The 16,383-nt window shown below is 37.6% G+C and overlaps 1 protein-coding gene and 1 non-coding gene across 2 annotated transcripts in view; one reads left to right on the forward strand and one right to left on the reverse strand.

Moving 5' to 3' along the window:
* The window catches only part of CDH2 (cadherin 2), a 209,126-nt gene that overhangs the window by 150,234 nt on the left and 42,509 nt on the right, over positions 1-16,383 (forward strand). The window contains exons 4-7 of the mRNA XM_054510335.2: positions 873-1,019; positions 2,772-2,927; positions 7,590-7,734; positions 10,335-10,507. Coding sequence (XP_054366310.1) covers positions 873-1,019; positions 2,772-2,927; positions 7,590-7,734; positions 10,335-10,507 — 621 coding nt within the window. The remainder of the gene's footprint in view (positions 1-872; positions 1,020-2,771; positions 2,928-7,589; positions 7,735-10,334; positions 10,508-16,383) is intronic.
* LOC123853377 (U6 spliceosomal RNA) lies at positions 11,103-11,209 on the reverse strand. Its single transcript, XR_006793135.1, has one exon. It is a non-coding gene; the product is annotated as a U6 spliceosomal RNA (small nuclear RNA).

Genomic DNA, 16,383 nt, shown 5'->3' on the forward strand with positions numbered 1-16,383 from the left:
AATTTTAAGTGTGACATACACACCCACAATCAAATATGAGTAAGTGTATTTGTGGAAAAGATATCATTTTTCTCTTGTCCCAATGTTAGACTTTTATTATGTGAAATGTAATTTATTAATCTATTAACTGTTAAGGGAAATCATGTCATTTGGGGACTACAGAGGGAGAAACTGGTAACTAATTGAGTGAAAAGATGCTTTTGTTGTTGATGATTCGCTGTGTTCCAGCAAACTAGCTTGGATATTTTCATGAAGCAGCAAGGGCTAATGGCTAATATGTCTACAGATATAAGGAGAAACAGAAGAAAATGTTGACATCCAGCAGAGATTAATACCCAGTGTGCAAAATGGGTCATCTACAGCATCCATCATGGCTGACATAGGTTTAGAATAATTACAGCATTAATTCTGTGGGATTTAATAGGGTCATAAATATTTGAGACATGCCTTAGCAGTATGTATTAAACTTCTCTTGGAATTCAAATTATATTTTAGCACATCAAGATCTAAATTTAATGTACAGTAGCACATTACCTGAACTGTGGTTTAAACTAATGAGAGATGTATAAAAGGACACCATTAAATTTTGCTCAATATTAACTCCTACCTAAGATGGTTATAGAAACTGCAAATAGTTTACACAGATGTGCCACATAATAAATTGTTTGGAATTCAATCCTTCAATGATCAGTGTAACCCCCAAATTTTATGGTGTTTTCTATTATTTTAATAGAGGGATGAGGAGAGGGCCTCCAGGTGAATTTTCTTGTTCAGAACAGTGAACCCTACACTGTCAGGTATCCATTGATATTGCTATCTTTCAGAAAATGTTTTTCCTAGTACTCAGCAATGTCTTGTATTTTAATGCAAAGGAATCACAACAAATTGAAGAAATAGTATTCCCAAGACAAGTGACTAAGCACAATGGCCACCTACAAAGGCAGAAGAGAGACTGGGTTATCCCTCCAATCAACTTGCCAGAAAACTCCAGGGGACCTTTTCCTCAAGAGCTTGTCAGGGTAGGCTGGCACAATTTTAATTGTCTCCATGGCATGTGTCAAGTGTATGTTAGAAACGCTTTTGTCTGTTTTATCACAAGATAGACTTTACAACATGTATTAAAAATATATTTTTTTGCATAGATGAAATGTCTATAGTGTTGTATAGAGCCTCTTTTTAAAAAAAATTGTTATCTCAGATTATGTGTAAGTAGAGCTCTCTGTGGGTCCCCTACACCACGGACGATGCAGTCTGTTGAGTGTGTGAATACGTAAGCCCTAACTCCAACATGCATCCACAACCCAGACCATACCCTTTCTCACAACACACATAAACACACACACACACACACACACACCCCTTCACTTCCCTGTCTGACAGCTGTGCTCTCCATGATGATCTTTGCCCTCTACAGATAGCTTTTGAGCCAAAGAAGAAATAAAGGGGCAATCATTGCTAAAAAGGCCAGCACCAAGTGCATGTGAGAGTTTTTTAAAGAAAAAAGGAAGTGACCTCTGATACCATTAACAGAATCCCTGGGGCTGTGCAAAGCCATAGGCTTTTATAAATCTGAGAAGTAATTTTTTTTCAGTTACTCCAAATGTATACCATCAGATGTGGAGAAAAAAAAATCACAGGTAGCTGTGTATGTTTAGTAAAATTAGCTACCCATTGTTTATTACAAAAGGAAAAAAGACAAAGTTATTGTGTATTTATTTATTTGAATGTAGATGTTTGTGTGCATGATTAATTTAGCATTCCAATACATACTTACTGAAAGCTGTATTTTTTAATAAGTCATTTTTTTGTATTGCGTATTTTATTTTAATGCACATTATAATTCAATTTAACAATGAACAACATAACCCCCAAATAAAGGCTTTTTTTTTCCTACTTTAATGGACAATGAGTAAAAAGAGAATTTTGCCTTAACAAGAAAAATAATAAACTAGATTCTGTTACTGGGTTAAGTATATTTACCTACTACATAAAGATCTGTTATTATCACCTGCAAAGGTATTGCCAATTGGCGCTTTCTCTGAGCTGTTCTTCTTCCTCCCTTTCTATAGTCTTTTCCTATGTCAGCTCACCTATAAACTTATTTTTCTGGGGAATTATTAGATTTGGAGGAAAAGGCAGTGAGCCTATAGTGGGTTGAATTTTTGAGAGCATAAAAATGTATTGTAAAATGATCTCTTGTATGTTTTGTTATTAATAAAGAATTTGGAGTAATAGGTGCCACCTTAAAATGACACGGAAAGCTTTGGAATTGCAGTGAATAATGTCACTATAATGCAAGTGCAGAAATCTGACTTCCAAGCTCACCCATAACATTAGAGTTCCCATGTAAGGTTGTTTCACACTGTGGCCTAAACAGTTATGTCTTCTCCTAACTGATACAAAAAGGTAAACAAGTTTTATTTCAATTAAATTGGACACCTGTTCTTATGTTAAATATCATAACCTATAATCTCCCTGGATACAATTTGATGCAGTTTAAAAAACTGACACTCCTTAAATTTGACTTTTTGGCACTGCTCCTAGCGAGTGTTCTTTTAGAGGTTAATACTGGCCCTAGTCTTTCCGGTGATAGGTGACATCTCTTTTTGAAGCTTATCACCAAGAAGCTAGGATGAGAGAAAGGACTTGTTTTCTGGGAAGAGACGCTGTTAAGTTTGTAACTGAAAAAGGGCATGAGGTGTGGCATGTCCTGTCCTGATAAAGAGCTCGTTTAGTCTCCCATTTAATATGATTGTCTTCTTGATCCTCAGATCAGGTCGGATAGAGATAAAAACCTTTCACTACGGTATAGCGTAACGGGGCCAGGAGCTGATCAGCCTCCAACCGGTATCTTCATTATCAACCCCATCTCAGGTCAGCTGTCAGTGACCAAGCCTCTGGATCGTGAGCTGATAGCCCGGTTTCATGTAAGATTTCAGCCCGCTGATAATCTGATGTATTAATACTCTTCTAACTGTGTAGAGCTTAACGTTTGCCTCTTAACATTGGCCTTAGGGCTTTGATACTGACAGGTTTAATACCAGAAGTGAGCTTTGTAGCCTTTTCAATTTGTTGTAATGATTTCATTGTTTTTATAGGATTGATGAATGCTTAGGGTAAAAAACAAACAGTGCCAAAGAAGAAAGTGAAATTGCCAAAAATCTCCTTACCCTTTACATGTTGGTGTGGCTAAGGACTTACAGGAACAAATTTACATGAAGGAGGTCAAAATTGTTGCCTGTAAATTATAGAGATCACAACACTTTTAATGACTGTATAGTATTCCATTAAATGTGTAGGCTATAATTTTACACTTGATCTTAGCCAAAAGGCCAAGAAGCAATTAGGCTATAATTTTAATGACAGTTTCTTACGATTTTAATAGACATCTGTGTTCGTCATCTTTATCTATTCTTCTTGGTCTGATTGTTACCATGAAATAGTCTTAGAAAATGGGTAGTACATTTTAATTTTGTTATTTGTTGGCTGTATTCCTTCCAGAAAGATGTGCCATTTTGATGTTCCCAACCAGAAATTGAGATTTCCCTTTCTCTCATAACCCAACCAACACTTGGTTTCATCAATCTGCCAATCTGAGCAATATTTTCTTAGATATAGTATCTTATTATATTTCTTATGTTCATTTTTATGCTCTTTATTTTTCTGTTTTATCTGTTTTCTTGGTGAGTTATCACAACTTTATGTATATAATTTATATGTTCATATTTTTAAATATACATATATATTTGAAACTGATTTTTCCAATTTAAAAATACTAGTTGTAGTGAGTGTTTTAAAACTCAAGAATTACCTAATATTAATCAAATTCCAAGAGGCATTTTTCTTTTTTTTTTTTTAAGCCATGCTTACACATTTCCTGGAACAAGATTTCAACAATTTTTTCATGAGTTTAATATAGAAACCTAAGTTGGTCTTTATTACTTCTCCAGTTTCTGCATGAATAACTAAAACTTGCAATGAAATTATCATTTTTTTAGACAGAATATATGCGCATTATAAAAACTTTCAAATAATGCAATTCTAATGAGAAAGTAACAATGATTTGTAATCTCAGTACGTAAAACCAACCTGTTTATTTCTTTTTTTTTTTTTTTTTTGGAACACTTTGGTGATATGCTGTAGGATGTTTCTCTTTGCCTAGATTCATAAATGTATTTCTTTGAAATTGGCATCATTCTCTGAAACCAGCTTTTGTCACTTTTGCAGTCATAAGATTTAGCATATTTCCATGTCAGTAAATAATTATTTACTTATAGCATCATTTTCAATTGCTTCAAATTATTTTGTTGAATGAATGTAATGTAATTTTAACTAATTACTTATGGGTAGACATTTGGGTAACTTAGTTTTTTAATTTTATTTTGAAACTATAAATAATGTGGCAGGGAACATTTTTTTGTACATTTGCCCATTATATCCTTGGAATAAATTCCTAAACTTGGAATTATTTTAATAAATATAGTGAAGTTCTCTAGAATGGTTGCATTATGTTGCACTACCTGCCCACTGTGTAGGAGATATACTTTCTCCACTCTATTCTCTTACTTCTCGAACTGTTATTTGCAAAGAAATGATCTTAATGCTTTAAGTTGCCTACGTTGAATATCTAATCAGAGTGAATTTCCTATTCCTGTTCTCTGTTGAATTTTGTTTTTTTAGAGGTGGGGGGAGGGGCAGAGGGAGAGAGAGAGAGAGAGAATCCCAAGCAGGCTCCATGTCCAGTGTGGAGCCCAACATGAGGTTCAGTCTTATGACCCTGAGATCATGACCTGAACTGAAATCAAGAGTGGGGCACTTAACCAACTGAGCCACCCAGGCGCCCCTCTCTGTTGAATTTTCTTTTGGCTTGTTTACTTTTTATTCTTAGTGTTAAGAACCTCTTATCTATTAGGGATGTTAATGTTTAATTTGTCATATATTATCCTTTTCTGTTGTTTGTTTTTAAACTTTGTTAATAATTTTTACCCTACTACAGTTCTTGCATTGTAAAATTAGTTGTGTTTTTCAATTTTATCAAAGTCTTGTTTTAGAGATGGTTATAAAAGCCTTCTCTACTCCAAGATTCTAATCTCCCCAATTTTATCTGTTATATTTATTTATTTATTTTTGCATCTATATTTTTAACCTCTGTGCAGTTTATTTTACTAAAAGGAGAGAGGTAGGGGCGCCTGGGTGGCTCAGTTGGTTAAGCGACTGCCTTCGGCTCAGGTCATGATCCTGGAGTCCCGGGATCGAGTCCCGCATCAGGCTCCCTGCTCGGCAGGGAGTCTGCTTCTCCCTCTGACCCTCCTCCCTCTCATGCTCTCTGTCTCTCATGCTCTCTGTCTCTCAAATAAATAAATAAAATCTTTAAAAAAATAAAATAAAATAAAATAAATAAATAAAAGGAGAGAGGTATATAGATCCACTTTGTTTTTCCTTTGTAGATAGCCAGTTGTCCCATGTATTGAATTAGTATTCCCAGTGGTTTATCATCAATACTTAGTCATTCAAAACTTTTTATTCCACATATGCATGTGTTTGTTTTTAGACTCTTACCCTGAACAATAACATATTTGTTGAATTTTTGCACTTGTAAAAACTTTTTAAATTATTGAAGTTTTGAAAATTGTTAAAATATTGATATGTGGTAGAGCAAGATTCCTATAGATCTAAACAGACGAATAGCATATGAGAAATTTTTAAAACTTTTTCAAGGGTGCCTGGCTGGCTCAGTGGGTAGAACATGAGACTCTTGATCTCGTGGTCATGAGTTCGAGCCCCATATTGGATGTAGAGCTTAAAAAAATAAAATGAGAGTTATTCTTTAAAAAGGGAGGGTGGCGCCTGGCTGGATCAGTCTGTAGAGCATCTGACTCTTGATTTTGGGGTCATGAGTTTGAGCCCTACTTTGGGTGTAAAAATTTAAAAAAAATTTTTTTAAACTCTTGAGTACTACTCAGCATTCCCTTCTTCCAAAGGACTTGATTGTTTCATCAACCAGTTCATCAACCAGGTTTTTTTTAATTCTTCAGGAACATGTAATGCTAGTGCTTTTTATATTGTTCTAAACCATAAAGATATAAGTAAAACTTCCAAACCTTTCATAAAGACAAAAGCTCATTAATAGGGAAACTTGATAAAGATAGCACACGGGAGACCAGTCTCTAATTAGACTAGTCTTGGATTTATGAATATAAATAATATCAATACAAAAATTCTAAATAATTCTTCCTGTATGAAGTTTCATTATCTGAACTCCTGTGGTTAAAAACTCAGATCAGTTTTGGGGTCAACTCTTGCTCTGCAGATTCTTACTGCCAGCACAGAAAAGAACGATACTCATAAAAAAAAAAAAAAAAAAAAAAGAATCAATTATAGAATTGCAAGGATGTTTCAGTGTGAAGATGTATTAACATGTAATGTATTAAATAAGTGAAGGAAAAAGGATTATTTTATAGCTGTTAAAAGGCAATAATAAAATTTACATTGTTTCATGTGTTAAATAACCTCTAAATTTTTTAAAAAGGGGATATGTTGATGCTTCTTTAACTTGATGAAGCATATCCAACAGAAACCATTAGCCAGCATGATACTTCACAGGAAAAAAACCACAGAAGCATTCCCATTAAAAAGTAGCAATTCAACGGAACACTACACAGCTATTGAAAAGAATGTAATGGATCTCTATGTGCTGGATTAAAAGATTTTGAGGATATTCTGCCAAGAGTAGCTGAGTGACTGTATTAATTTAAAAAAAAAAAAGATAAAATTTTTAGAATACCTGTAAAACTGAGAACTCAAGCTTGGGAGAGGAACAATTGTCTTATATACTCACACACTTTTAATGTTGGCGAGTGACTTTTACAATGAAAACAAAAACCCACCTAGTGTCAAAATTCCCTAAACACATTTAATTCTAAGTTCTCTTCTGTTCTTTTAATCTCTACGACTACTCTGTGCCCAGTACATTTTTAATTACCCTGACTCATATGTACGGATTTAGCAAAAGGATTTGGGAACTGGACAGAACTGGCTTTGTCTATGGGCTCTGTCAAGAGACAGAGCAAAATCACTTAGCTTTTCTGAAGCTCAATTTCTTCACCTTCAAGCACTTATCATTTCTGCCTCACTCTTTTGTATATGGATCAAATGAGTTAAAATCCATAAAACTGAGCACAATGCCTAGCAAATAGTAAGTGTTGGCTTTTTACTACAATATCTATCCTAATCACATGAAGTTTGGCTAACTTAAATTTTTTTTTAAGATTTTATTTATTTATTTTGGTGGGGAGGGGCTGAGGGAGCGAGAGAATCTGAAGCAGACTGCACACCCATTGGGGAGCCCGACACAGGGCTCAATCCCAGGAACCTGAGATCCTGACCTGAGCCGAAATCAAGAGTCAGACGCTTAACAGACTGAGCCACCCAGGTGCCCTGGCTAACTTAAATTTTGATGGGGAGAGTAGCTTTTTCTTCAGTTTCTCTGTTCACCCTTGCGATTTTGGTAGCATGGTGATTGTATATTTTATCTTCTCACTTGAGACATAAAAGTGTTAAATAGTTTTGTTTTCTAATTATTTTTGCAGTTGAGGGCACATGCAGTGGATATTAATGGAAATCAAGTGGAGAACCCTATTGACATTGTCATCAATGTTATTGATATGAACGATAACAGACCAGAGTTCTTACACCAGGTTTGGAATGGGACAGTTCCTGAGGGGTCAAAGCCCGGTAAGTTTGAACATAATAATTCAGAGATTCAGGAAATGCTGTGTAATTCAGCACTGGTTATAAGCAAGAAAAGGAGAAATCATGTGAGCCTTTTGGTGTTACTTTCTTTCATGCGAAATGATTTTAGGGAAAAAAGAAGGTAACAAGAAAAAACCAATTGAAGAGAGAAAACAGAAAAATATCACTTCCCACTTTGGAAAAAAATATACACTAAAGTCTCTGATTCTATATTATAGAATCTATGGGATCCTTTCATTCTGTTGCAGTTGGTAAAGTCGGTGTGGCTAAAAAGTGAGCGCTGGAAGACCAGAGACTTTCTGTTTATAAAGTACAGATTTTATCATATTACTCGGAGGAGCAAGTAAAACTCAATTAGAGAGTCTGAAATGTACTTGGTATTCCTAGGTAAAGCCAAAAAGCAGAGAGGGGGCTTGGAGACAGCTGTGGTGACACTGGATATTTACTTTGGAATGACCCTAATGTCTTCTGCAGCCCACACTTTTAAACTAGTGTCATGGAAAGTGTCCTAGCCTAGAAACAGGAGTTGCCAAACCCTCTCACCATCGTGCAGTGATTTTAGACTCGGGTCCTTGAAAATACTGTGAACTTCAGAAGACCAAGGCTAGGAAGGCCAATTTAGTTTGAAAAACTAGTGAACAAGAAAACCAGTGGGTAGAGAGGTGGGAAAAGAGAGTGTTTCACCAGCTTTCCTGAGATGATTTGGTGTTTGGAGAGATTTAATTAGCTACATCATTATTTTTATTTTGAGAGCCTCAACATTTAAAATAGTGCTACATATTACCTTTGTCACCTACGCCAGTTGATACCAGTAGCTCCTTTATGCATACGCCAATTTATAGATATAACCACATATGCCTTAGATTGTCACTTTGTCTTGGTTCAATTGTACCTGTCTATATCCTCAGAAAGGAAGTAGAGGTGGGGGGTGAGGGGAGCTGGAGTGGGAGGATGGGGCTGTGCGGGAAGTTCAACCATCTGTGGCTCCTTCTGAGTCACATTCCAGAGTAGCTTTCTTTGGTATTTTAAAATACTATAAAATCAAAGAACATTAAACATATCCTTACTAAAACACTAGTCTTATACACATATTCTAAAGATAAATGAAGATAAAGATTTTTTACGTGCGGAAATTATTTTTTGTTGTTTTTTTAAATCACTTATTTCATATGTTCCTCTGTTGTTTCTAACTTTATCAAAAGTACTGCTTCACGAAAATTGTCAAAAATAAACCATTAAAGATATATTTTTTATGCATTTGATCGTGAATTTCCATGAAAGCCTCCCATAGACATTTCATGCATGTATTTCCAGTAGTCGTTCTGTAAGGATCTTAAATTAAACTGCATTGTAATCAGTATTTTGGTTCAACATTCCGGAATATACTTTTTTTGTTTTGACCATTCATTTGTTCATGCAGCAAACGTTTATAGAGTCTCTGCTGTATGCTGGTCACTGTGGGCACAGTGTTGACACAGTAGTTTCTAACCCTAACCCTAACCCTAATCCTAACCCTAACCCTAACCCTAACCCTAACCTGTCCTACTGGAGCTTACATTCTAGTAGGGGAGAAAAATAAAAGCCAAGGAAGCAAGCACATATGCAATGAACTTTAAAAAAAAATAAGGGTGTAGAGTGGGCACATAATCAGAAGTGTCTCACTCAAAGGGACAATCTCTGGAAAGAGATTTGAATAACGTGATCAAGCCTTCATGAATTCTGGGGCAAAATTGTAGCATGGAGAGGTTCTAAAGAAGAACTGAGCTTAGAGCACTCGTGACGAATTTAAATTAGAGATGGAAAATTTTATATGCTAGTTCTTATAAACATCTTACAGAACAAACCTTCCTAAATAGTAACTACTTTTCTCTCTACTTCTAAATTACACAGGGTGTGTAGCTAGTTTGAACTTATTTGATTCTAATGCGTTGTAGATTTCCTTTCCAAAATATCTAATAAATTGAAGTCCCTCAGTTTGTTACATTGCTCTTGTAATCTCCTAGGAAATAATGAACCACAATGCCAAACCCCTATTCAATGTACCAAAACAGTAATGCATGGAATGATTCCTTATGACCTGAGTAAATGGAGTGTGCATCGTTATGCACACAGCTTACTTTCAGAAAGTGACTTAGGCATTGAGGAGAATCATGCTCAGCATGTCATTTTCGATGTTATTGTATAACAGAGGAAAACATGGCAAAGGGAAAGTGTCAGTGGCCATAAAAGATGTTGCTAATGGCATCTATACTATTATTTGCATTTTATATAAATAAAGGTCTGAAGTGATCTTTTCTTTGAGTCATATAGTGAACTTATAAGTTATGGAAAAAAATGAGTCTTTACAAATGTATACATTTTTAATAATTTTCCTTTCGAGGATCTAAACCATGTTTTATATTTTTTAAAGTGAGTGCTGTTCTTATCAGTAGCATTTTTAATTAAATCTAAGTGACTAAATGTTTGTTTTGAAAAAGTGAAACTAAGATTGATCCAAAAGGCAAATACACCTTTTAGGTATATCTATTTAGGAGACCCTCAAGTGCAGGGTGACCATTCATTTTCCATGTGTACTGTTCTAGGAACATATGTGATGACGGTCACTGCTATTGATGCGGATGATCCAAATGCCCTAAACGGGATGCTGAGGTACAGAATCCTGTCCCAGGCTCCGAGCACCCCTTCGCCCAACATGTTTACAATCAACAATGAGACTGGTGATATTATCACAGTGGCAGCTGGACTTGATAGAGAAGTAAGCCAACCAAAAACTATTTGAATTTGTTGTTTAATCTTAAAGGTGCACGTGGTATGACATGCAGTTTATCTCCAGGTAATAATACATAGACAGTATTATTCAATATCAATTTTTTAAAGAAATCTTGTGCTATTTTCTACTGAACTTTGAATTGGTTAAATGATGTATGCATACTGGATAAATCATTGCCGGTCCATGTAATATTTAGAGTATAATTGACTAAGTTCATTAGATACATCTGGTATCTGATTTTTTAAATTCTTGGCATTTTTCTCAGTTTTCCCTTACATTCAAATGTTTTTGTGAGGAATTAAATTAAAAACCGTGCCCAAATAATGTGTGCATAAATTTAGGATAATTTTTAACAGTCATATTGTTTTTAAGATTTATTTATTTATTTTGGGGGTGAGGTGGGGGTGGGGAGGGGCAGAGGGAGAGGGAGAGAGAGTCTCAAGCAGACTCTGCTCTGAGCATGGAGCCCCACGTAGGGCTCGATCCCATGACCCTGAGATCATGACCTGAGCCAAAACCCAGAGTCGGATGCTCAACCAACTGCACCACCCCAGAGCCACAACAGTCATTTTTTTTTTTTTTTAATATGGAACGCTTCACGAATTTGCGTGTCATCCTTATGCAGGGGCCATGCTAATCTTCTCTGTATCGTTCCAGTTTTAGTATGTGTGCTGCTGAAGTGAGCACCCCAACAGTCATATTTTTAAGAGGCTACAAATAACATGTGTGCTGAGGTGTTTTGTAGCCTCTGTGGATAACCTGGTTTGGTAAAAAGAGATTATCTCCTTTATTAGAATTTTCCCCTTGACTCTAAGATTAACTTACTTAACAGGCTTGAAGACTAGTAATGGCATTAATTCTACTGACAAGCCTTTAAAGTTATAAATGGAGAAAGACAGACTTCTGGCATAATTTTTGTTGAAAAAGGCATAAAATGTTGACAACACTGAAATACCATGTAGTGTCACAGTCTGAGAGTGGATGGGCATTTTGGGTAATTCTCAATGCTCATCTCACTGTGACAGACCTCAACCCCTTGGTCCTCAGACACACCTCTGTGGTTTTGGTCATGTGATTCCTTCTAGCAGGAATGCCTTGCACCTTTTTCTTGCTCTTGAACCTTCCATTTCTTCATGCTTCTATTTAAGCCCCACTTATATCCTCTCCCGAAAACCCTGTCCCTAATGAATCTTTTACACTCTTTCTCTATGCTGTTCTGACCATTTTCTTAAGAGATTCTCAAGCTCATTATTGACCATCAGTAATCATTGTGTGAGTGAATTATCAAAGTGCTAATTCATAGACATTTGTGTTTTGTAGATTTCTGGCTGAGCCAGCTTTTATAGTATGAGGTCTCATAATCTGAGACCTCAGATTATGTATGTCAAAAGGAAACACTATACCTACTGTAATAAATATTATTGACAAGGATTTTAGGAGTTGGTTTTTATGACGCTTTATTTGCCCCAGTAGCATTCACTTGAATTCGATCGAAGAAAACATTACTATTGCAATAATTATATACGCAAGATAGTGCTAGAAGCACTTTAATAAAGTAGTATGAACAAATCAAGATTACTTTATTCACAACTGAACTGAGCTGGGAGCCTTACTTAGGAGTTAGATGTATGCCTGTGACATGTACCTATTAACTTCCGGGTGTCACTGATTCTTTGTCCAGGAATATTCTGTATTGGAGATAGTTGAAATTTAGTGTTTGCAGTAGTACTTTTCATTCAGTGATACTTGGAACATGCATGTCTTTTCACCTCTTCCATTACCGTATGAAGTGCAATTCTTAAATGCCAGTAATCAGCATGCATGCATATTTTGTTTGAGAATAGGGGGTGTTTTCTAACATTCTCTCTTGAGTGCCAGGTTGCTCATATACTGTGTAGGTATGTAGCTCATCCCCCAATATAAATATTTCTCTTTCATTTACACTTTTCATTGGAAGATACAGAAATGGGGCTTCCTCATGTTTGCACACAGCAATATTCTTATCGCATTGAGTCTGGCTGTTTCATGACAAGAAAGAGAATTAAAGATCATTTTACTAAAGCAGACCAGCCATATATAAAAACTAGAGAGACTGCATTTAGTTTAGAGGATGAAAGCCTGGCGCGGTACCCTAATTGTGGTTAAGTTTATTTTGCAGAGGACTGAGGCTGTCATGCCCCACCCCTGATGAAATGAACGTGGAAATGGATTAGAAACGTTAGAATCATGTGTGAGAAACCGCTTCTTGACAGTGAAATTATTAAACACAACAATGAGTTACTAGGGGAAATTATGGAAAACCTTCCTTTTCTGAAAGTCATTTAATGGGGAAAAAAATGTATCTATCTCAGATGGTTTATGGTAATTCTGCCTGAGGCCAGGCATAAATTACTCTGACTTCTTCAGGCCTCGTGCAGGCCTGAGATTCTTTTATTTCTATTAGAATTCACAGTGTTCTTTCTGTCAAAAGCAATTTCAGTTGTTCTCCCAGGATATATGACACCTACAGGTGATTGAACTCGTAATCATTGAAATGCTTACTGAGATTCCGTTTTTTATTTTACTTTAATCTGTAGGTTTAGAAAAATATCAGTTCTTCAGGTTGCATTATTTGGCGGTGGCTTTTCCTGGCACTTTCTTTTCTCCACCCCTTTCCCTTGATGTCCATCTCCTGCCCTTTTCGGGTAGGACTACTGATGGCTCGCCCTCTGCTTCCGTGGGTGTAAATCCTGGGACTGCCTGTTATGGGCTATTTGACCTTCAGTGTATTAACCTGAAACCTTAGTTCCCACATCTGTGAATGGGGATAAAAATATATTACCTCCCCCGTGGGATGGTCGTAAGGGTTATGTAACACAAGGCATAAAGCATTCAGCACTGTGCCCAATAAATATTAGCTATTGTTTTCCTCTGTTGCCATCATAAATCCAGCCTCGGCATCTACTGGGTGGGCACTGTCACTTTGGCTCTTCAGCATTGCTTTCTCATGGCAAAGAAAGAAAAATACTTCCTGTTTTCCAAGCCTACTGATCCTTTCTGTTGTGCTCTCAGCTCCATGTTCTCCTGCGTTCCACTGTGTTGGTCTTCCCTTCCCTACAGGTTCCCTTCTAAAACCCCACAAGTATCTTTATAATCTGTAAACATGCTGAGTCTCCCCTGTGGTAAAATGACTCTCCACGACCCCTAGGATGACGTAAGAGCTCTGTAACATGGCACTCCAAACCCTCTGTGACATTGGTCCTAAAGCCTTCTTTGGTCTAACCTCCTGGGATTCCTTGCCTCCTGTTGAAGAACAAGTGATGTCCAACACTCATACAACCACATGAAACTCCTTGTACAAATCTTTTGTTCCTGTGGTTTCCTCTGCCTGGAGATTTCCTTTCCCATCTCTGTAGAGCAGGGTGACCCTCACTCTCTGAGAGCCAGTCCCCAACCCCTCCCTGGGCACCCCTAGTAGTCTCTGCATTCCCTGAGATGGGCAAAGACTATGTCACGTAGACATTATATCTGCCTTCTTGCTCTCAGTATTTGGTGAGGCTGATGGGCTCCTTTTCACCCCGCATAGGAACCCTGAGGAAATGTTCACATTACGTGATTTTCTCCTTCTTTTCAACACCATACTCCTTGAAAGGACAGCCCACACTCACGCTCAGTTCCCACTCCCTCCTCATCTTAATACTTGGCTTTCTGCCTGCCTACCCACTCAGGATGCCCCCTTGTCATGCACGTATTCTCACTTTCTAGGAGGGCACTAATACGGTGGAGCGATTAACAGTACAGACTCTGGAGTCAGAGAGACCTGGGTTCAAATCTCGTCTCTGCTACTTATGGCTGGGTGTCATTGTGCAAGCTTCCTTGCCTCCGTAAGCCTTGGTTTCCTTATCTGGAAAATGAGGATTAAAAAAAAATCCGGGCACCTGGGTGGCTCAGTCGGTTAAGCATCTGCCTTCAGCTCAGATCATGATCCCAGGGTCCTGGGATCAAGTCCCGCATCGGGCTCCCTGCTCAATGGAAGGTCTGCTTCTCCCTCTCCCACTACCCCTGCTTGTGTTCCCTCTCTCGCTGTGTCTCTCTCTGTCAAATAAATCAATAAAATCTTTAAAAAAAAATGTCCACCTGCCTTATGGGATTATTGTGAGGACTGAATAAGATAATGTATACTGCTTAGCAGTGTATCTGGCAGGTCGTTAGTACTCAGTCTCAAAAAATGTTATTTTTTTTTCTTATCAAGGCCCTTAGAACAATGTCAGCATACATGAAGCATTCAAAAAAATTTTTAGACTCCAGACATACAGGATAGATGGTATGATCAGCCGCATTTCACAGGTGAAGGAACTGGAGCTTCCCGTTTAAGAATTTGAACAGCGTCACAAACCTATACTTATCTTCTAAGTTCTCATGACATTATTACTTAGTTGTCGATCCCCTAACCCAGTGCATCCAAGAGCAATCTATCATCTCCCTAAATCTGATTCCTGATCAATTTCCCATTTCATGTGACCAGTGCCACCTCCCCAGTCTCCCAAGATCACGGTCTACCTGCCTTTACCATGCACTGCCATCCATCCACTGATAAATTTAGTTGTCCGGTTCCTCTCAATTTACCCCCAAAACGTCTCTTGCATTCATTCTTCCCTCCAGACTTTGAGGACTGGTTTGGATGCCCCTGCTGAAGTCCCCGCATCACTCCTTCCAACTCTTACTACAGGTGCTTTGTACATCTGCTCCTGTGATCCATTAATGGTTGCCTCCATCACTTAAGGATATCAAGGCTATCTCTGGTGTCATTCATTATTTTATCCAAGTAAATACTACATTGCCTGACATCTAGTAGACATTCATTAAATGTGTGCCAAACTGAATGAACGACCGAATGCTCTCACTTCTTCATTCACTCATGTCACTTTAGTTCAGTGTTTCAAAAGTGTGGTGCACAGGTGTGATGATTTTTACTGATACATGTGGGGAAGCCTCTTGAGAAAACTGGAGACCACAAGTCTTCAGATGCTACTCCATCAAGTAGAGACTGCCAGAGTACAAGGATTATAGTGTGTTTATTTTTACAGTTATATTTATGGCAGGTGATGTTGGTCTTCCATTTATGGTACTTTTACAATAAATTAAGTTTTTTAAAAGGGGGTGAATGTCAAGATAAATGTTACGTGACTCATGATACAGAAATATGAGGATAAGTCAGCATTGGGAAGATGGTGTGTGAATCACTGTAGTTTGGGAAATTAGCTAGTTTATACTCCCAGTGTATGATTTAATGAATAAATAACAGCTACCATGTAAATAAGATGGGTTTTCCCAAACCTGGAATGATTTTTATAGTGAAAGGCAAAGCCCAGGATTTCTCATCCATTCACCCATCCAACCACCAAGTCAAAGGCATTTATCACTCGCTTACTCTGTTCAGGCATTAGTCTGTGTACCAATGACACAGACATGAACAAAGCAGGGGCCTGAGGAGGGCCGTGTGTTTGTGTGTACATAACCAGGAGGACAGACATATGGATTGATAGCAGCCATATAAACTAGAAACAGTGATAAAGGTGTACCCATGACAGTCCAGCAGCTCTGCCTCCAGGACTTTCTGAAGTCCTCTCTGGGGTGGCTTTTCCGCTTTGTCTTTGCCAGGCTCAGGGTGAAGGGGAGGGTCCCGAAGCCCATAGTTTCTCAACCTTGGCACTGTTGACATACTGGATTGGATAAATCTTTTTGATGGGGGGCTGTCCTGTGTAGTGGGATGCCTAACAGCATCTCTGTCTGGCCTCTGTGGTCATCCATTAGGTGTCAGTAGCAACCCCCAACTGTGTTAACCAAAAATGTCCCGGGAATGGTCAAATGTCCCCTTGGGG

The sequence above is a fragment of the Mirounga angustirostris genome, unplaced genomic scaffold, assembly GCF_029215605.1.
Source record: "Mirounga angustirostris isolate CCGP_5_RB_7025 unplaced genomic scaffold, mMirAng1.0.hap1 SCAF_14, whole genome shotgun sequence".
Taxonomy (NCBI): domain Eukaryota; kingdom Metazoa; phylum Chordata; class Mammalia; order Carnivora; family Phocidae; genus Mirounga; species Mirounga angustirostris.